Source organism: Oncorhynchus masou, chromosome 23 (assembly GCF_036934945.1).
Source record: "Oncorhynchus masou masou isolate Uvic2021 chromosome 23, UVic_Omas_1.1, whole genome shotgun sequence".
NCBI lineage: Eukaryota > Metazoa > Chordata > Actinopteri > Salmoniformes > Salmonidae > Oncorhynchus > Oncorhynchus masou.
The window spans coordinates 59,687,933-59,710,448 of NC_088234.1; the positions used below are offsets into that span (position 1 = coordinate 59,687,933).

At 44.4% G+C, this 22,516-nt stretch overlaps 1 protein-coding gene across 2 annotated transcripts in view; it reads right to left on the reverse strand.

Annotated features, from left to right (window-relative positions):
* The window catches only part of LOC135511134 (heterogeneous nuclear ribonucleoprotein L-like), a 73,780-nt gene extending 65,121 nt beyond the window's left edge, over positions 1 to 8,659 (reverse strand). For both annotated transcript variants that reach the window (XM_064932705.1, XM_064932704.1), the window contains exon 1: positions 8,273 to 8,659. In XM_064932705.1, the coding sequence (XP_064788777.1) occupies positions 8,273 to 8,476 (204 nt within the window). In that variant the 5' untranslated portion in view covers positions 8,477 to 8,659. The remainder of the gene's footprint in view (positions 1 to 8,272) is intronic.
* Between the last annotated feature and the right edge of the window lie 13,857 nt (positions 8,660 to 22,516).

Here is a 22,516-nt window from a genome sequence, read left to right on the forward strand (position 1 = left end):
TGGGTCTAGGGTGTCAGGTAGGGTGAAGGTGATATGGTCCTTGACTAGTCTCTCAAAGCACTTCATGATGACGGAAGTGAGTGCTACAGGGCGGTAGTCGTTTAGCTCAGTTACCTTAGCTTTCTTGGGAACAGGGACAATGGTGGCCCCCTTGAAGCATGTGGGAACAGCAAACTGGGATAAGGATTGATTGAATATGTCCGTAAACACACCATCCAGCTGGTCTGCGCCATTAAGAAAGACCAGGAAGGATACCTCCAGAAATACATGTTATCTGTGAATTGAACAGAGTAATCTGCATAAGGGGTCATTGTGGAGTCGAAGGTTGATGTTGGTTGAAACTTATAATGATATACTTTCATACACAAACTAATTAAACACACACAAATACATAAACTAATTCAAACACACGCAAATACACAAACTATGAACACATGCAAATACACAAACGAATTAAACACACACAAATATACAAACAAATTAAACACACACAAATACAACAAACTAATTAAACACACACAAATACACAAGCAAATTAAACACACAAAAATACACAAGCAAATTAAACACACAAATACACAAACTAATTAAACACACAAAAATACACAAGCAAATTAAACACACAAATACACAAACTAATTAAACACACGCAAATACACAAACTATGAACACATGCAAATACACAAACGAATTAAACACACACAAATATACAAACAAATTAAACACACACAAATACAACAAACTAATTAAACACACACAAATACACAAGCAAATTAAACACACAAAAATACACAAGCAAATTAAACACACAAATACACAAACTAATTAAACACACAAAAATACACAAGCAAATTAAACACACAAATACACAAACTAATTAAACACATGCAAATACACAAACTATGAACACATGCAAATACACAAACGAATTAAACACACACAAATATACAAACAAATTAAACACACACAAATACACAAACTAATTAAACACACACAAATACACAAACTATGAACACATGCTGGACATACACATATAATCACACAAAATCACAATGTCAGTCAGTGCCTTTATCAATCCTTCTTTTCTACTCGCTGCAATTGCCGTGACCAATGTGACCAGCTGCAAACCCTGAAGCATGTGATCACATGGTGACGGTCTAAAACACAATAATTGACCAAAACAAGGAGCATTGTTCCTAGTACTCTAAAGACAGCTTCTACGTAAGACCCAGACTTCTAAAGCGCAGAAATACCTTTAGACTGTTAACTCAAAATGTGAGTAACAGGCATAGAACACTAGAATCATAGCACTCGCACACACACATGCACCTTCTCAGAATGCACACACACACGCACCTCCTTACGACACACAACATATACTGAACAATACAAATGCAACATGCAACAATTTCAACAATTTTACTGACTCACAGTTCATTTAAGGAAATCTGTCAGTTGAAATAACCCTTTACATGCTGCTTTTATATTTCTGTTCAGTATAGTTCTACATTAAGGGCATAGGGCAGACCGCACACACACAGTTCACTTCAACACCTCCTAACAAACAGGGTCTCAACAACATTAGCATTTAAATCAAACTCATGGAAGACCCCAGGAAGATTAGCTAACTTTACAACGTTAGCTGATGGGGATCCTAATAAAAACATATCTTTTTTTTAATCAACAGGTTCCTTTGTGGGAGAGCACAGCTAATAAAAGATGGTGAGCACACTTAGTGAAATACAATTACACGCACAACACACGCAGTCACCAACACACACACTATACACACACTCAATTCTTTCTCAGTTTGAAAAATAATTCAATTCGCACATCTCCAAAAGAGCCAGTGGGAAATCGGACACATATTTGCACTGTTCTTCTGGCAACAGTGGAAGACTTGAGATGCTGTAGGAGAAGTCAGGAGGTCACTTCACAGCCTAAAGGAGGAAAACTGGAGACATATGAGAACAAAGTTCCCTCTCACATTCTCTCTAACCTAACAGTCGGGGGAGAAGAGGAGAGAGAGGGAGGAAGAAGGGAGGAATGGAAGCTAGAAAGCTGGAGTCTGTCACTGAGTAAATTCCCCGGGAGGAGGTTGTAATGGGAGGCTTTCTACAGAGTGGTCTGTAAGCAGCAGGAGGCTTCACACACACAAACACACTCTGTCAGCACTGCTAGAATTACCCAAGGCAGATCATGCTTTTGCACCACAGAAAGTTTGGAGCGCCTTCATCAAAATAACGTCAGCTTAAAAAGAACAACTTGAAATTGATATCGTTACCTTTATGGGGTTTTTTCAACCTTTGTCCCTTTGTTGTGCCTTGGATATGACTTAAAATGTTTAATATATTCTGGCACACGAGGTAGGCTACAATGTTTACACTGGTAAATAGGCTATTGAGTCAAGGTCATTAGGTCACTTACATTTTACACACAAACTAAACAAATTCACAAAACTACACCACTGAACAAACCATACACACATTCACACTACAAAACCATGCACTCGTGCTCAGCCGTCATCAAAACACTGCTTACAGTGGAAATCAAACAAGACATCCAACTGCATAAGTTCAAATGTGCTTTAATGTTGTCTTGAAATAATATAGTTTTTCACTAATCTCAGAAATCGGGTTTTGATTTGGAACAGTCTAGTTGTGTCTTCCACAGACTTTCAGACAACTTGAAGAGGTGCTGTGCTTGTCTTCTCTCTTCTCTACTGGGTGCAGTGTCTCAACTCGGGATGTGCACGGTTATTCCAATATTCCAATATCTGATAGGTATTAGAATTCGAATTGTCTGACAAATAAAATATTGGCCTATTTTAACACTGAATAAGATTTTTTCTAAATTAAATAAAAATATAAATTTGACAATGTTACATACAAGGTTATACCATGACATTTCAAATTATTAATTTAATAAAACTACAAATTTTTCAATGCAGATTTTATGACGTGTGCCCCATTAAAAGACCGGTGTTTTATCTGAATGGGGTTGGAGAGAAAGCACATCATATGGGCCTCAATGAGCCTAGCTAGCTTCTCTAGGCTTCTCCAGTCAAGACAGGCACTGTTATATGGGATGATAGATAACATTGTGGTTGCTACAAGTTGTCTTGGCTGTAGCCGAGTTGCCTTCCTGCATCTCTCTCTCCCCCTCCTTCTGTCCGCTCCCATACGATCACACGCTGGCCCCTCCGCAGCTGCAGCAATAGAGCGCCAGCCTCTATCCCTCGTGCAGCAGTGCTCATGTTAAAACTTAAGTTAAAAAAACAACATGTATTTCGAATAACCGGATATCCGACAAAAATTCATGATAGTATTTGAATAGTGAAATGATTTTAACCCCCACATCCCTAGTCTCAATTTCTGTTTGTTTGAAGCTTAATCTCTCCCTTCCTCAGGAGTCTCTTTCCCATCGTCTTCAAAGACGGTTTAATATATAAATACATTCTATGCCACAGGCTCAAACACCCTTTTTAAACGTATTTTTCTAATCGTTTAGGTGTGACATTTCGTCATGGACTTGTCTGTCTCTGTCACTATGCCGATGGGGAAACCATTGACTTACTGTATACAAAAATGTTTTATAGCCCCCTCTCTCTAAAACCTCTCTCTCTCTCTTTCTTTATCTCTCGCTGTCTCTCTCTACCTCTTTATCACTCTCTGTCTCTCTCCCTCTATGTCTTTATCTCTCTCTCTCCAGCCTATGGCTGGTTTTCAGTAGCAGTCCCAGCTGTCATATTACCAGTAGTGATGATTCAGAAGACACTCTGCCCTCTCAGGAGGTCACCCGCAGCCTCAGTCCATTGTATCCTGTCACCCTGCATCACAAAGCAGCACCCAGTCCACACACACACACAAACCTGGTCTGTCTGCAGTCCATGCTGCCTGCAAGGTCGCTCTCACAAACACATGCGCACGCATGCAGGCACACACACAACCAAACACATCAGCAATGAGGAGAGGTCCCAGCACTATCTGCTGCTTGCATACCAGATTAGAAAATTAAAATCAATATGCAATTTCTTAGATATCCACATAACTGTTTATGGTGGGACCAATCCAATTAAAGCGCATGGCAGGACGGAGAAAAATAAATTGTCATCATGTCGAATTCCAGGTGTTAACCATGCACAAACTCAGCATCAGCATCCAGCACTCAGATATCAGGTAGGCCTATATGCTACCTAATTGGGCAACTTGGTCTCATAGACTAGATGTAAAATAGTACATGTAAATCCTCCGAGACCCAAATTAGTATGATATGTTACGTTTAATGCAAACATCTAGCAATCCAAAGGTTACTCGTTCGAATCTCATCCCGGACAACCTATAACGCGAATGTCTAGCAACCCAGAGGTTGCGTGTTCGAATTTCATCAAGGACAACTTTAGAATTTGAGCTAATTAGCAACTTTGCAACTACTTACTACTTTTTTAGCTACTTTGCAACTATTTTGCATGTAAGCTAACCCTAAACCTAACTTTTTAGCTAACCCTTCTCCTAACCATAACCATAACCCTTTAACCTAACTCCTACCCTTAACTCTAACCCCTAGCCTAGCTAACACCACAAATTGTGGCTGAGCGCCAGTATAGAGTCAAAGTAGAGTCGCAATTCAACGGCTCAGACACAAGAGATATGTGGCAGGGTCTACAGTCAATCAAGGATTACAAAAAGAAAACCAGCCCCGTCGCGGACCAGGATCTCTTGCTCCCAGACAGACTAAATAACTTTTTTGCCCGCTTTGAGGACAATACAGTGCCACTGACACGGCCCGCAACCAAAACATGCGGACTCTCCTTCACTGCAGCCAATGTGAGTAAAACATTTAAACGTGTTAACACTCGCAAGGCTGCAGACCCAGAAGGCATCCCCAGCCGCGTCTTCAGAGCATGCGCAGACCAGCTGGCTGGTGTGTTTACGGACATATTCAATCAATCCTTATCCCAGTCTGCTGTTCCCATATGCTCCAAGAGGGCCACCATTGTCCCTGTTCCCAAGAAAGCTAAGGTAACTGAGCTAAATGACTACCGCCCTGTAGCACTCACTTCCATCATCATGAAGTGCTTTGAGAGACTACTCAAGGACCATATCACCTCCACCCTACCTGACACCCTAGACCCACTTTGCTTATCGCCCAAATAGGTCCACAGACGACGCAATCTCAACCACACTGCACACTGCCCTAACCCATCTGGACAAGAGGAATACCTATGTGAGAATGCTGTTCATCGACTACAGCTCAGCATTTAACACTATAGTACCCTCCAAACTCGTCATCAAGCTCAAGACCCTGGGTCTCGACTCCGCCCTGTGCAACTGGGTACTGGACTTCCTGACGGGCCACCCCCAGGTGGTGAGGGTAGATAACAACATCTCCACCTCGCTGATCCTCAACACTGGGGCCCCACAAGGGTGCATTCTGAGCCCTCTCCTGTACTCCCTGTTCACCCATGACTGTGTGGCTATGCACGCCTCCAATTCAATCATCAAGCTTGCAGATGACACTACAGTGGTAGGCTTATTTACCAACAACGAGAAGATGGCCTACAGGGAGGAGGTGAGGGCCCTCGGAGTGTGGTGTCAGGAAAATAACCTCACACTCAACGTCAACAAAACAAAGGAGATGATTGTGGACTTCAGGAAACAGCAGAGGGAGCACAAACCCTATCCACATCGACGGGACAGTAGTGGAGAGGGTAGTAAATTTTAAGTTCCTCGGCTTACACATCACGGACAAACTGGATTGGTCCACCCACACAGACAGTGCCGTGAAGAAGGCGCAGCAGCGCCTCTTCAACCTCAGGGGGCTGAAGAAATTCTGCTTGTCACCAAAAGCACTCACAAACTTCTACAGATGCACAATCGAGAGCATCCTGTCGGGCTATATCACCGCCTGGTACGGTAACTGCTCCGCCCACAACCGTAAGGCTCTCCAGTGGGTAGTGAGGTCTGCACAACGCATCACCGGGGGCAAACTACCTGCCCTCCAGGACACCTACACCACCCGATGTCACAGGAAGGCCATAAAGATCATCAAGGACAACAACCACCCGAACCACTGCCTGTTCATCCCGCTATCATCCAGAAGGCGAGGTCAGTACAGGTGCATCAAAGCAGGGACCGAGAGACTGAAAAACAGCTTCTATCTCAAGGCCATCAGACTGTTAAACAGCCACCACTAACATTGAGTGGCTGCTGCCAACACACTGACTCAACTACAGCCACTTTAATAATGGAAATTGATGTAAAATATATCACTAGCCACTTTAAACAATGCTACTTAATATAATGTTTACATACCCTACATTACTCATCTCATATGTATATACTGTACTCGATACCATCTACTGCATCTTGCCTATGCCGTTCTGTACCATCACCCATTCATATATCTATGTACATATTCTTTATCCCTTCACACTTGTGTGTATAAGGTAGTAGTTTTGGAATTGTTAGGTTAGATTACTCGTTGGTTATTACTGCATTGTCGGAACTAGAAGCACAAGCATTTTGCTACACTTGCATTAACATCTGCTAACCATGTGTATGTGACAAATACCTTTGATTTGATTTGATCATACACTTTGCAAATTCGTAACATATCATACAAAATGGATGATGGACATCCACAAATGAATACATACCATACGAAACATAACATACTATACTAAATGGAGTGTCTCAGATATCCGTATAGAATAATACAAAATGTTCTGAGTCCAGGTTGAATTGGGATGAATCTGATATGCCTAAAAATAAAAACATTCCCTATGAAGCATATTTGGCAAACAGCATCTAATTGAAATGTGGAATCACATTGGCCTATTGTCAGTTGTTCACTGTTCACGTTCTAAGCTATAGGTGGATGTGTGGACCACTGTGGATGTTGTTGTTGCTCGTCCATTTGATGTAGAAACATTATTTGGGAGAGAGCGCAGATAAGGTGCTCCACCGCAGGTTGTGACATCAGGCAGCTGAATCTGTCTTGCCGGTGGCAGACTCGTAGCTTTTCCATGGTGATAAGGGGAAAAGCCGATCAACGGACTAAAGATCTGCACTGCCTGAGGTAGCAAAGACCAAAACACTGCATAGCTAATCTAGATAATGTGTTCAATGCCTCCCCAGGCCAGGACCGGTTTATGATAATCTGCGGAGAAAATGTAGCAGAGATACGGACACAGAGCAGGGAGCTGGTTTCGCTTCCCACATTGCTGTTTGTTGTTGATCTCAAAGCAAGGCATGCTGGGCTGTATTCTGCACCCCGCGGAGGTTGAAGTGAGATAAATCAGATCTAAAACATCAGGATTCTCAGTTTCACTGGACAACTCAGTAGACTGGTTTACAATCCAAAGACTCAGTTCCCTCTTTTACACACCGGGGTCCTCTTCTCTTCTGCAGGGTTAAATGTGTTTCTGTAGACTTATTATACGTTTGTAGACTATTTACTTTTAATTATATTAAACTAGTCATGTCATGGCAAAGTCTGTTGCAGGGCATGAGCAGGTCTTCACATAACTTAATTCCAGACATTAGACAACAGAAGTGAAGATGTTCCCATTCACATCTGTAGCCTATCCAAAGTAAGCAACCCCAAAGACTAGACTATACTCTGACAGTGTAGCACAGTCTACTGACTATGTAAGCAGTGCAAATCACGTCATCATGTCAATATGTACTTTTACAAAACGCAGTGGGTAGAGGACATTTCCTAATAACAGTGATATTAGGCCAAGTGACATTACTAACTTCACAAATGTCATTCAATATTCGTGACATGTCACTATCATAGTAGGCCTAAAACGACAGTAGTCAATGAGGGTTCAGTATGTTTCAACTCCTCTGTAAAGCACTTGCTTTTTCTGCAGTTTGATTTTATGCATCAATTGTCCAATAAATCAGTTATAATCCATGTAATTTGGATCATATTTCATATTTCAACACGTGGGCATCTAGTCTGAACACGATTTACACCTTGTCAGAGTAGAAAATAACTATAGGCTGCCCATACATTGTACGATGTTTACCTGGTGAGGGTACCCTACATGGGAAACAGCCTGTCAATAGACATCTTGACTGCAAAGGGCAGACAGGTTATCAAACGCTGACGAACACAATGAATGAATAGCCTATATATAGGCTAGGCTAATATTTCAGGAGCAACACTGTCACCACTGTGTCACCATTGCCAAACAATCCTAGTAATGTTACGAAACATTGTAACAGATTCAGATATATATTCGATGGCCGCGCTTCCCTACCCGTCTTGCAGGTCCGTATTTCGTTGTGGTCCACAGGGCTTTTTTCTCGGCTCCTACATTCTCTACATCTCCGAGCAGCCCTGCAGACTCCGAGTCTGAGTCCTCTCCCTCCTCCAGTTCCTCGCCCTCCTCCACCTCTGCCGTCTTCAGTCGCTTCGGCGCTCTCCCATACTCCCCTTCCTCGTATTCTTCAACAAGTGACATGGCTCTTCAGATGGACAGCGATTGAACCCTTCTTAATCTGGAGATAGAGCTTGAAGACGGACTAGTGGTGCGTCGAAAGTTCACTCTCGTTCTTTTTTGTAAATGTCTCTGGCGTAGCGTGCATCAATGAAACCTGAATGTCCTTCGGTAACGCGCCCTCCTCCGCGGTTCTGTACCAGAGAGCTGCCCAGAGAAGGTGAGTGGAGAGAACCCACCCATCACGTCCGTCATTGGACAGTCTGTGCTTGCTACTTAGGAATACATCTACCGATTGGTCAGTCTTTGTGTGTCAACAGAGAAAGCCTTCGCTCTCCAGTTTCCACATTATGCAGTAAAGAAGTACGCAGAAATGATTGCCGCTGCTCGAGCTGTCATATCTCCTGCGACAGAAATAATGTTTGAATTCGAAAATTGCAACATAATTGTGATACCATTGCAATTGTATTCCTAGCTAAATGATGCTGACATCACTGATGATTCTTTGGTCATTTTAAAGATGGGAGAAAATATCTGAAGTCCTGAAACAACTCTCCTGCCCCAAGTTATAGCTGCAGATATGAGAATGTCCTAAAAGTGCAGAAGAAGCCATTTTCCCCCAGTTGGGGAGATAACAATCACAACACCATCCACCTCCTTTGGTAGAGCATAGGTCTTCTACCAAACCAATCTCCCACAGAGCCACGGGCACCATCCTGGGACCCCTTTTCAACACTTCCAGAAGTATTGCCACAGCACCTGATAGTTGGTGCACATATTTGTGTTGCACCTAGTCAGGGATGGAATTTAAGAATTTGGGGAACTGGACAGACCTGACGAAGATCCGGTTCAGATCGAAACGTTGTCTGAAAAGTACTAGCTTTGGGCTAGTTTAATTTCCATATTTGCACCTGATATATGCATACTTTCGTCTATTGTCTGGTTCTCTAAAGTTCCCACTAAGATGCTAGACTTGAGTGCATCCAAGAGCTGAGAAGATCCTCCAGCTCAGTGGAACAGCCGCCCGCTCCATATTCTTACAGCCAGTGGTATATTGTTGAGAATCATAACTACAGTCAAGAGAAAGCCTTCCCACGGTACTAGACTAGTAGATGTGACTGAAACATGTTTATCTATCTAACCAAGGTTGTAAATTGGCCGTTGGGCTTCCTGATTCTGCATTATGCTCAGATGAAACACACAATACCCAGTGTCTTCTGCTTAATCAATAGCTCTAAACAAAAGGTTATGGATTCAGACTCTCTATACTTCAGGCTTGGGTGTGTCAGTTTCACATGTACAGAAACCCAATATTTCCTTACCTTCTCAGTTTTATATGCTGTCCTTGTGCGCTCTAGATTCTTTGCCCACCTAAGTAATACCGGTAGGCTAAACGCACTAGCTTAAAATGACAATCTATGCCTAATGTTTATTCAACGTCCACCTCTCTTCTTCACAGAGAAAGCCTGGCTGTCCCTGGATGACATGGTAGCTGTGTTTGTTAAAGCTTCAAACAGAGGCCTCTGTCTGATAATCAGGGCTGTGTTGAAGCCCCGGGAGGCTGCTGAGGGAGGACTGCTAATAATAATGTCTGGAACCAGAAACCATGTATTTGATACCATTCCACTTTTTGCGCTCCAGCCATTACCACAAGCTCGTCCTCCCCAATTAAGTTGCCACCAATCTCCTGTTGTTGAAACCCCTGAGACACTCCCCTATAGACCCTGTTAAAGCGAGAGATATCACCTCATCGTCATCTTCCTCTGACCCTACACACAGAGGAACCTAACAACTGGGTGTTTCCTTCATCTCCTCATCATGACCTGAGAGTCAGGTTACACCCCAGCACAAAGGGAAGCATGTGTTGCACTTAAATGTTTTGTATGTCATTGTTTTGTGTGGCACTGTTTTGTATGACACTGTTTTGTATGACACTGTTTTGTATGGCACTGTTTTGTATGGCACTGTTTTGTATGGCACTGTTTTGTATGACACTGTTTTGTATGACACTGTTTTGTATGACACTGTTTGTATGACACTGTTTTGTATGGCACTGTTTTGTATGACACTGTTTTGTATGACACTGTTTGTATGACACTGTTTTGTATGACACTGTTTTGTATGACACTGTTTTGTATGACACTGTTTGTATGACACTGTTTTGTATGACACTGTTTTGTATGACACTGTTTTGTATGACACTGTTTGTATGACACTGTTTGTATGACACTGTTTGTATGACACTGTTTTGTATGACACTGTTTTGTATGACACTGTTTTGTATGACACTGTTTGTATGACACTGTTTTGTATGACACTGTTTTGTATGACACTGTTTTGTATGACACTGTTTGTATGACACTGTTTGTATGACACGGTTTGTATGACACTGTTTGTATGACACGGTTTGTATGACACTGTTTGTATGACACGGTTTGTATGACACTGTTTTGTATGACACGGTTTGTATGACACTGTTTGTATGACACGGTTTGTATGACACTGTTTTGTATGACACTGTTTGTATGACACTGTTTGTATGACACGGTTTGTATGACACTGTTTGTATGACACGGTTTGTATGACACTGTTTTGTATGACACTGTTTGTATGACACTGTTTTGTATGGCACTGTTTTGTGTGACACGGTTTGTATGACACGGTTTGTATGACACGGTTTGTATGACACTGTTTGTATGACACTGTTTTGTATGACACGGTTTGTATGGCACTGCCTAAATTGTAGGGGCAGCAGAGTGGAGGCCAGGGGAGCTACCATATAAATGTTGTATGAGGTCTGTACACTGATTTCTTCTCAGTGATGTAGGAGGCGTTGAAAGGATATTCAAGGACTTGCTTCGTCGTTCCTTACTACTACATATAATATGATTAAATTATATATTTACATTAAAAACCAAAGTCTATCAGAATTCCATTCATTCCAATAAATGTTAAACCCCTTGATCTTCAAGAATAGGACTTGGAAATATGGAAGTATAGATTAGCCAAATTGTTTTACCTGAGCATAACCCCAAAACAGAGGACTTATTAGCCAGCCCTACTCTGTTGTTTATGATTTTGTTGTCATGGAGGACTGATTGGGCTCATTGATTTGAGTTGAAAAATAAATGTTGCGCTCATGGTATGGCATGCTTTGAGCACTACTGAAAAGTGCTATTTACATGTGAAAAATGAATGCCATATGCTGCATTTGCTATACGCCTATTGTTTACCTTTTTGTTGGTGACGCTTTGATATATTGATAATATGCAGCTGTTTAAAGGGCAAATCCACAGATGAAACAATAACAAAATGGAAACCCTGCCTCAGTTTTGATAAAAAGCTGAGGGATGGGCCAGGAGAAATGTAACTACTCTCAGATTAATAGACAGAGCTATGGCTGCAAAGATTGACCATACATGATATCAAACATATTATTTTAAATATGTTATGGGGCTATACATGTTTGTTTACATTTGCAATGTTTACAAACATTGGAGAAAAACAAGTTTATATTTGGGGTTCTCATGGAGTGTGACAGTTGAACTAAGCTCATGAGGCATTTATCAGCTATATTCTTCAAGAATCAATGGATATATATATAGTGATAGTCCAAAAATAGATGTAGGAGCTACAGATCGCCCCTTTTTTAAAAACCTTTATTTAACAAATTCTTATTCTTATTTTCAATGACAGCCTAGGAACAGTGGGTTCAGGGGCAGAACGACAGAACAACCTTGTCAGCTCGGAGATTTGATCTTGCAACCTTTCAGTTACTAGTCCAATGCTCGAACCACTAGACTACCTGTCGCCCTTTAAGTCTATCGAAAGTGTCCCAGGTGGCGCAGTGGTCTAAGGCGCAGTGGTCTAGCTGTGCCACCAGAGACTCTGGGTTCGGGCCTAGGCTCTGTCACAGCTGACCGGGAGGCCCATGGGGCAGCGCACAATTTTCTGAGTTAGGGAGAGTTTGGCTGGCAGGGATATCCTTGTCTCATCATGCACTAGTGACTCCTGTGGCGGGCACAGTGCATGCTGACTGGGTGTACGGTGTTTCCTTAGACACATTGGTGTGGCTGGCTTTTGGGTTGGATGTGCATTGTGTCAAGAAGCAGGGTTGGGTTGTGTTTCGGAGGATGCATGGTTCTTGCCTCTCCGTTTGGGAGTTGCAGCAATGAAACAAGACTGTAACTACTACCAATTGGGGTAAAAAAAGAAATAGTCCAGTTGTCTATTAGGACTATGGATTTTTTTCTTATCAGCATGAATTAGATTGAGCAATAAAATCCCCATTTTTATTCCATAGGCTGAGATCTGCACTAGGCAGCTTTCGCAAGAGCGCATTTTTCAATGGCTGTCCACTGGTTTCAAAAACAATGATTGAAAGGCAGTTTAAACATCTTAAATTCAACCATTATTGGGTTCAAATACATATTTAGATTTGTGACAGCCATCCACAACAACCACAATCCATGAGGCACAAATAGCTAAATGAGAGAGCAGCACTGAGTCACATCAATGCGCTATGTAGATGTCAATAATAGGTGATATCCATATCGCCGTAGACTAACCCATTGCACCATTGCAAGACATGTATTGGACTGTAGCCTACAAAAGTCTATTCCTGCACTTTTCCCAAACACATTGGTGTGTCATCATAGGGGTGTCTGACTTGTGGTGACTCGCTCAGTTTGGAACAAACTTAAATGTGCTCCTTTTTTCAATGCTGATTTGAATGTTATTGAGAAAACAATAGGTGTCAAAGATTGTTTTTCTCTCGCAAACATTGTTTCTGAATTTGAAAGTAATCCTTGAAGTAATCATCTAGTATCTGCAATCTGATCACAATATTTTTGCTGGTAATGTAACACAGTTACTGTTTTTTGTAAACCTTTACAAACCCTATCCAGAGTACTCCAGGACCATAGGTCCTTGAGTTCCTTTGTGTAATCACAATGTGCTACAATACACACACACACGTTAGTAATTTAGCAGACACTCTTATCCAGAGTGACTTACAGGAGGAATTAGGGTTAAGTGCCTTGCTCAAGGACACACACACACTATCTTCGTGGGGACCTAAAAGGTATTCAAAATCCCTAATTGTAACCCTAACCCTTAACCTTAAAATAGCCTTTCTCTTCATGGGGGACGTGAGGAAGTTCCCCACGAGGGAGAATTTTTCTTATTTTACTATCCTTGTGGGGACATTTGGGGGTTTCAGGTCCTCATGAGGATAGAAGAACAAGATCACAAACACACACACACTCACAGATACACAGGGTGAGGACATCTATTGCCTCACTTCCTCTTCAGTGCTCGGTGGTTTTTTTCTCCCAGTTACAGTTCCTCATTTGAACGGCTTAAACATTACGAGTGAATCTTAATATGTGCTTAACTTGCATAACTTATATGAGTTTATGCCAATGGGAGATTTGCATATCTCAAGAGCCTTCAATAGCATTTTACATTTACGTAATTTAGCAGACGCTAAATCCAAAGCAATTTACAGTAGGTAATGAGCGCATATATTTTCGTACTGGTACCCCATGGGAATCAAACCCACAACCCTGGCATTGCAATCTCAGGAAGTGTAACTAGCATGTTTCACACACTTGTTGTAACATCTGCTTCCAACTCCCTCAACACCCTCAAACACCTAGATCTCCTCAACGCAGCTCACTCTCCAGATCCCAATCACCTGAATTCTAATCACCTGTTCACACTCCTCCTGTATGTCATTATCACACACTATTTATCTTTGCACCTCATCATTGTGAGGTATTGTTTGTTTTGTGACACATGTCTTTCAGAGCGCTGGGTTTCCTGTGATTTACGCCTCCCATGTATGACAGTTTTTGCCTGCCTCAATGACAATTCCTTTTTGCTTATTCCCTGTCTGTACTTTAGCCTATCGGATTTCCTGTTATCTACCTATTGCCTGATCTCCCGGACTATGTTACTAGCCTTTTCCCTGCCTGTACTGTTGCTCTTTTGGACCCCCTGTGTATGACCTTCTGCCTGCCCCTGGACTCAGCTACCTGCCTCCTCCTGAGTATGACCTTTGCCTGCCCCTGGACCCAGCTACCTGCCTCCTCCTGTGGTCCTTTGCAATAAACACCTGCTGTGCCCTGTGCTTGAAACCAGCTCTCTGTCTCCTCTCGTGTTCATGAGACTTGTTTTGATATCTCGGTCCTAAACGAAGGCAATCAAGCATGAAGTCCTACTTGGGGGTGATTGTGACTGAGTAGTAGCTTTAATCCATGCTCATGTATCACTTACTCCAACCACCAGTTATTATGCTGTGTACACAATCTCAGTCTCCACTCACCAACAAGACATTCCTTCCCAATCCGCCTGTTGAATGTCTTATCAGGTTGGAAATTAGATTTGTCTGTGTGGATGTGGATAAAGAAGGGTGTGGAGGTGTGTGTGTGTACACGTGTACATGCAAGCAACAAGATTGATATTATTCCTACAACAGACCAACAGGTGGCACACCACCCTCTGACACCCTGTCCAGTACATCACCACCTTCTGACCCCCTGTCCAGTAGATCACCACCATCTGACCCCCCTGTCCAGTAGATCACCACCTCTGACCCCCCTGTCCAGTAGATCACACCCCTCTGACCCCTCTGTCCAGTAGATCACACCCCTCTGACCCCCTGTCCAGTAGATCACCACCTCTGACCCCCCTGTCCAGTAGATCACCACCCTTTGACCCCCCTGTCCAGTAGATCACTACCCTCTGATCCCCTGTCCAGTTGATCACCACTCTCTGACCCCCCTGTCCAGTAGATCACCACCTCGGGCCCCCCCTGTCCAGTAGATCAAACCCCTCTGACCCCCCTGTCCAGTAGATCACTACCCTCTGATCCCCTGTCCAGTAGATAACCACTCTCTGACCCCCCTGTCCAGTAGATCACCACTCTCTGACCCCCCTGTCCAGTAGATCACTACCCTCTGACCCCCCTGTCCAGTAGATCACTACTTTCTGACCCCGCTGTCCAGTAGATCACTACCTTCTGACCCCACTGTCCAGTAGATCACTACCTTCTGACCCCCTGTCCAGTAGATCACTACCTTCTGACCCCCTGTCCAGTAGATCACTACCATCTGACCCCCTGTCCAGTAGATCACTACCTTCTGACCCCCTGTCCAGTAGATCACTACTTTCTGACCCCCCTGTCCAGTAGATCACTACTTTCTGACCCCGCTGTCCAGTAGATCACTACCTTCTGACCCCACTGTCCAGTAGATCACTACCATCTGACCCCCTGTCCAGTAGATCACTACCTTCTGACCCCCAGTCCAGTAGATCACTACAATCTGACCCCCCGTCCAGTAGATCACTACAACTGATCCCCCTGTACAGTAGATCACAACAATCTGATCCCCCTGTCCAGTAGATCAGTACCCCATTATGAGTCAAAACGGTTTTGGACAACAGTGCAACTTGATGTAACGTCTGCTTCCAACTCACACTCTCAAACACGTAGATCCCTTGAACACAGCTCACTTTCCAGCCCACTTTCCAGCTTACACTCTCAAACACATAGATCCACTGAATGCAGTTCACTCTCCAGATCCCAATCACCTGAATTCTGATCACCTGTTCACACACGTGTATGTCATTTACACACTCTATTTAGTTCAGTTCTTTGCACCCCATCATTGATACACATTTCTATTCGGAGCTCTGTTTTTTCCAGTATTAGTCCTCCTGTGTATCATAGTTTTGGCCACCCTCACGAACAATGCCTTTTTGCCTATTCCCTGCCTGTACTTTTGCATATCGGATTTCCTGTCATCAACCTCTTGCCTAATCTCCCGAACTACATTACTAGCCTTTTCTCTGCCTGTACTGTTGCCTTTTTGGATCCCCTGTGTATGACGTTCTGCCTGCCCCTGGACCCAGCTACCTGCCTCCTGTGGTCCTTTACAAATAAACACCTGCTGCGCCCTGCGCCCGCTGCGCCCCTCGTATTCATTACATGTTTAGGATTTTATTCATGATCAGTTTGACTAATGCAACACTCTGACGGATATTCCCTCTGGTAGTTTACAGCATCTAATATCAAGATGAATGAGGTGTGGCTTTGACAGTGAGTCTCAGAGGGCAGTTGATGACACAAGACGAAGGAAACCCATAGGGACCCTAGGATCGAGCTAGGCCCATTCCCCCTGCTAGCAAATGAAGTACTAGGCCCGAGTACTAGGCCCATTTGGGGCGGCAGGTGAGCCTAGTGGTTAGAGCGTTGGACTGGTAACCGAAAGGTTGCAAGTTCAAATACCCTCTGACCCCACTGTCCAGTAGATCACCACCTTCTGACCCCCTGTCCAGTAGATCGCTGACAAGGTACAAATCTGTCATTTTGCCCCTGAATAGGCAGTTAACCCACTGTTCCTAGACCGTCATTAAAAATAAGAATTTGTTCTTAACTGACTTGCCTAGTTAAATAAAGGTAAAACAAATTCTCCCTGCTAGCAAATGAAGTACTCGGCCTATTCCCCCAGCTAGCAAACGAAGTACACCAACTACAATACCTCACTTTCCAATTGGCCTAGACACTTTGTCGACACGGCGCCCTGCCGATCCATCACGACTGGTCTGCTAACGTAATTCGGCATCGTTGATGTCGGTGAAGACCCAGCTACTAGCCCAGGCCCGTTAGCTCTCTGAACGCCATGTCTCCCGCTCGCCAAGCATAGTAATGACAACCGAACGGCTCCCAGTTTCGTCTATTGCTGCTCATTGGACCCTATGATCACTCGGCTACACAGCTGATGCCTACTGGACTGTTCATTAACACTGTACCTCATTTTGTTTATTTTTTAGGCCCCAGCCTCGAACTCAGGCCCTCTGTGTAGCTAACTGACCCTCTCTGCCTATTCATCGCCATTTACCCGTTGTTGTTGTCTTAGCTGTTTACCCATTATTGTCATAGCCCTCCCAATCAACACCTGTGATTGCTTTATGCCTCCCTCAAATGTCAATATGCCTTGTATACTGTTGTTTAGGGCAGCTTTCATTGTTTTGTTTTACTGCAGAGCCCCTAGTCCCGCTCTAAATGCCTCTGTTAGCTCCCTTGCCCCACCCCCCACATATGCGGAGACCGCACCTAGCTTAACTGGTGCTTCCAGAGATGCAGCCTCTCTCATCATCACTCAATGCCTAGGTTTACCTCCACTGTACTTGCATCCTACCATGCCCTTGTCTGTGCATTATACCCTGAATCTATCCTACCACGCACAGAAGTCTGCTCCTTTTACTTTCTGTTCCAAACGCACTAGACAACCAGTTCTTATAGCCTTTAGCTGTACTCTTATCCTACTTCTCCTCTGTTCTTCTGGTGATGTAGAGGTTAACCCAGGCCCTGTGTGTCCCCAGGTGCTCTCATTTGTTGACTTCTGTAACCGGAAAAGCCTTGGGTTCATGCATGTTGACATCAGAAGTCTCCTCCCTAAGTTTGCTTTATTCACTACTTTGGCACATTCCGTCAACCCTGATGTCCTAGCCGTGTCTGAATCCTGGCTTAGGAAGGCCACCAAATATTCTGAAATTTCCATCCCCCAATTACAACATTTTCTGTCAAGATACAACTGCTAAAGGGGGAGGAGTTGCAATCTATTGTAGAGATAGCCTGCAGAGTTCTGTCCTACTATTCAGGTCTATGCCCAAACAATTCGAGGTACTACTTTTAAAAATTTGTCTCTCCAGAAATAATTCTCTCACTGTTGTCACTTGTTATTGACCCCCCTCAGCTCCCAGCTGTGCCCTGAACACCATATGTGAATTGATTGCCCCCCGTCTATCTTCAGAGTTCGTACTGTTAGGTGATCTAAACTGGGATATGCTTAACACCCTGACTTATTATCCTGACCAACTTGCCATCTAAATACACCTCTGCTGTTTTCAACTAGGATCTCAGCGATCACTGCCTCATTGCCTGCATCCGTTAAGGCTCCGCGATCAAATGACCACCCCTCATCCCTGTCAAACGCTCCCTAAAACACTGGCCCGGGTATCCTGGAAGGATATTGACCACATCCCATCAGTAGAGGATACCTGGTTGTTCTTCAAAAGTGCCTTCCTCACCATCTTAAATAAGCACGCCCCTTTCAAAAAATGTAGAACAAAGAACAGATATAGCCCTTGGTTCACACCAGACCTGACTGCCCTTGACCAGCACAAAAATATCCTGTGGTGCACTGCACTAGCTTCGAATAGTCTCCGCGATATGCAACTTTTCAGGGAAGTCAGGAACCAATATACACAGTCAGTTAGGAAAGCAAAGGCTAGCTTTTTTGAACAGAAATGTGCATCCTGCAGCACTAATTCCAAAAACTTTTGGGACACTGTAAAGTCCATGGAGAATAAGAGCACCTCCTCTCAGCTGTCCACTGCACTGAGGCTAGGAAACACTGTCACCACTGATAAATCCACGATAATTGAGAATTTCAATAAGCATTTTTCTACAGCTGGCCATGCTTTCCACCTGGCTACCACTACCCCGGTCAACAGCTCTGCCCCCCCACAGCAACTGGTCCAAGCCCCCCCCCCCCGCTTCAGCTTCTCCTTACCCAATTCCAGACAGCTGATGTCCTGAAAGAGCTGCAGAATCTGGATCCCTACAAATCAGCTGGGCTAGACAATCTAGACCCCCTATTCCTAAAATTATCTGCCCCCATTGTCGCAACCCCTACTACTAGTCTGTTCAACCTCTCTTTCGTATCGTCTGAGATTCCTAAAGATTGAAAAGCGGCCGCAGTCAACCCCTTCTTCAAAGGGGGAGACACTCTAGACCCAAACTGTTATAGACCTATTTCCGTCCTGCCCTGCCTTTCTAAAGTCTTCGAAAGCCAAGTGAACAAACAGATCACCTGTCACGATCGCTGTCTTGAAAATGATCGGACCAAGGTGCAGTGTGGTTAGCGTACATTTTTTCTTTATTTCTGTAAATGTCGCCAACAAAACAATAAACAACAAATTAACATGAAGCTCTGTGAGGTTATACCTGCATCAAACGAAGACAACTACCCACAAATACAAAAGGAAAAAAAACCTGCCTAAGTATGACAGGGGACCATCGCTGGAGGCTCCGGACAGGGGACCGTCACTGGAGGCTCCGGACCGGGGATCATCGCTGTAGGCTACGGACCGCGGATCGTCTCTGGAGGCTTCATTCCATGGATCTTCACTGGAGGCTTCATGCCATGGATCATCACTGAAGGCTTCGGGCCATGGATCATCACTGGAGGCTTCGAACGTGGAGTCGAAACAGGTCTCACTGGACTGAGGAGACGTACTGGAAGCCTGGTGCGTGGAGCACAGGGCTTACCAGGCTGGGGAGACATACTGGAGGCCTGGTACGTGGAATCGGAACAGGTCTCACCGGACTGGAGAGATGCACTGGAAGCCTGGTGTGTGGAGCAGGCACCGGATACACTGGGCCGTGGAGGCGCACTGGAGGTCTCAAGCATAGAGCCGGCACAACCCGTCCTGCTGGATGGTTACTTTCGCCCGGCAAATGCGGGGCGCTAGCACAGGATGCATGGGCTGTGCAGACGCCTCGGAGACACAGTGCACTGAGCCGGCGCAGGATATCCTAGGCTGAAGATATGCACTGGAGGCCAGGAGCACTGAGCCGGCACCATCCATCCTGGCTGGATGCCCACCATAGCCCGTCCAATGCGGGGAGCTGGAATGTAACGCACCGGGCTGTGAAAGCGCACTGGAGACACCGTGAGTTTCACCGCATAACACGGTGCCTGACCAGTACCATGCTCCCTAACATGAGCACAGGGAGTTAGCTCCGCCAACCTCCCCGTGTGCCCCCCAAATACATTTTTTGGAGTGGCCTCCCGGTCTTCCTTGCCAGCCATGACCCTGTGTAACGCTGTAACCCTTTACTAGCTGCCTCCGCCTTCCTCGCTGCTCCACCTGTTCCACAGCAGGCGATCCCTTCCAGCCAGGATCTCCTCCCAAGTCCAGGATCCCTTTCCTTCCAGAATGCCTTCCCATGTCCATTCTGTCTGCTCCTCCCAGCCATGCCGCTTGGTCCATTTGTGGTGGGTAGTTCTGTCACGATCGCTGTCTTGAAAATGACCAGACCAGGGTGCAGCGTGGTGAGCGTACATTTTTCTTTATTTCTTTAAATGTCACCAACAAAACAATAAACAACAAAAACGAAGGCTATACCTGCATCAAACGAAGACAACTACCCACAAATACAAAAGGAAAAAAAGCTGCCTATGTATGATTCCCAATCAGAGACAATGATAGACAGCTGTCCCTGATTGAGAACCATACCCAGCCAAAACATAGAAACAAAGAACATAGAGTTTCCCACCCGAGTCACACCCTGACCAACCAAAGATAGAGAATAAAAAGATCTCTACGGTCAGGGCGTGACATCACTGACCATCTCGAATCTCACCGTACCTTCTCCGCTATGCAATCCGGTATCCGAGCTGGTCATAGGTGCACCTCATCCACGCTCAAGGTCCTAAACAATATCAGGGCCTGTTGTCCGGACCTCTGGCAGTCTCTATGGGGGTGCCACAGGGTTCAATTCCTGGGACTCTTTTCTCTGTAAATATCAATGATGTAGCTCTTGCTGCTGGTGATTCTCTGATCCACCTCTACGCAGACAACACCATTCTGTATACATCTGGCCCTTCTTTGGACACCAAACGAGCTTCAATGCCATAAAACACTCCTTCCGTGGCCTCCAACTGCTCTTAAACGCAAGTAAAACTAAATGCATGCTCTTCAACCAATCGCTGCCTGTCTAGCGTCATTACTCTGAATGGTTCTGAATTATGTGTGGACAATATGTGGACAACTATAAATACCTAGGTGTCTGGCTAGACTGTAAACTCTCTATCCAGACACATATTAATCATCTCCAATCCAAAATTAAATCTAGAATTGACTTCCTATTTTGCAACAGCCTCCTTCACTCACGCTGCCAAACATACCCTTGTAAAGTAGACTGTCCTACCGATCCTTGACTTCAGCGAGGCCATTTACAAAATAGCCTCCAACACTCTACTCTGCAAATTGGATGCAGTCTATCACAGTGCCATCTGTTCTGTCATCAAAACCCCATATGCTACCCACCAATGCGACCTGTATGCTCTCGTTGGCTGATCCTCGTTACATATTCGTCGCCAAACCCACTGGCTCCAGGTCATCTATAAGTCTTTGCTAGGTAAAGCCCCGCCTTCTCAGCTCACTGGTCACCATAGCAACAGCCACTCGTAGCACGCTCTCCAGCAGGTATATTTCACTGGTCATCCCCAAAGCCAATATCTCCTTTGGCTGCCTTTCCTTCCATTTCTCTGCTGCTAATGACTGGAACGAATTGCAAAAATCACTGAAGTTGGAGACTCATATCTCCCTCACTAACTTTAAGCGTCAGCTGTCAGAGCAGCTTATCGATCGCTACACAGCCTATCTGTAAATAGCCCATCCAACCAACTACCTACCTCATCCCCATATATATATGTATTTGTAATTCTGCCGCTTTTGCACACCAGTATTTCTACTTGCACATCCTCATCTGCACATCTATCCCTCCAGTGTTAATTGCTAAATTGTATTTACGTCACCACTATGGCCTATTTATTGCCTTATCTCCTTACTTAATTTGCACACACTGTATACAGATTTTCAATTGTGTTATTGACTGTGCATTTGTTTATCCCAAGTGTAACTCTGTGCTGTTTAGGCATGCCTAAACAGTGTGAAAGAGGCATGCCTAAACAGTGTGAAAGAGGCATGCCTAAACAGTGTGAAAGAGGCATGCCTAAACAGTGTGAAAGAGGCATGCCTAAACAGTGTGAAAGAGGCATGCCTAAACAGTGTGAAAGAGGCATGCCTAAACAGTGTGAAAGAGGCATGCCACAACAGTGTGAAAGAAGCATGCCACAACAGTGTGAAAGAGGCATGCCACAACAGTGTGAAAGAGGCATGCCTAAACAGTGTGAAAGAGGCATGCCACAACAGTGTGAAAGAGGCATGCCACAACAGTGTGAAAGAGGCATGCCACAACAGTGT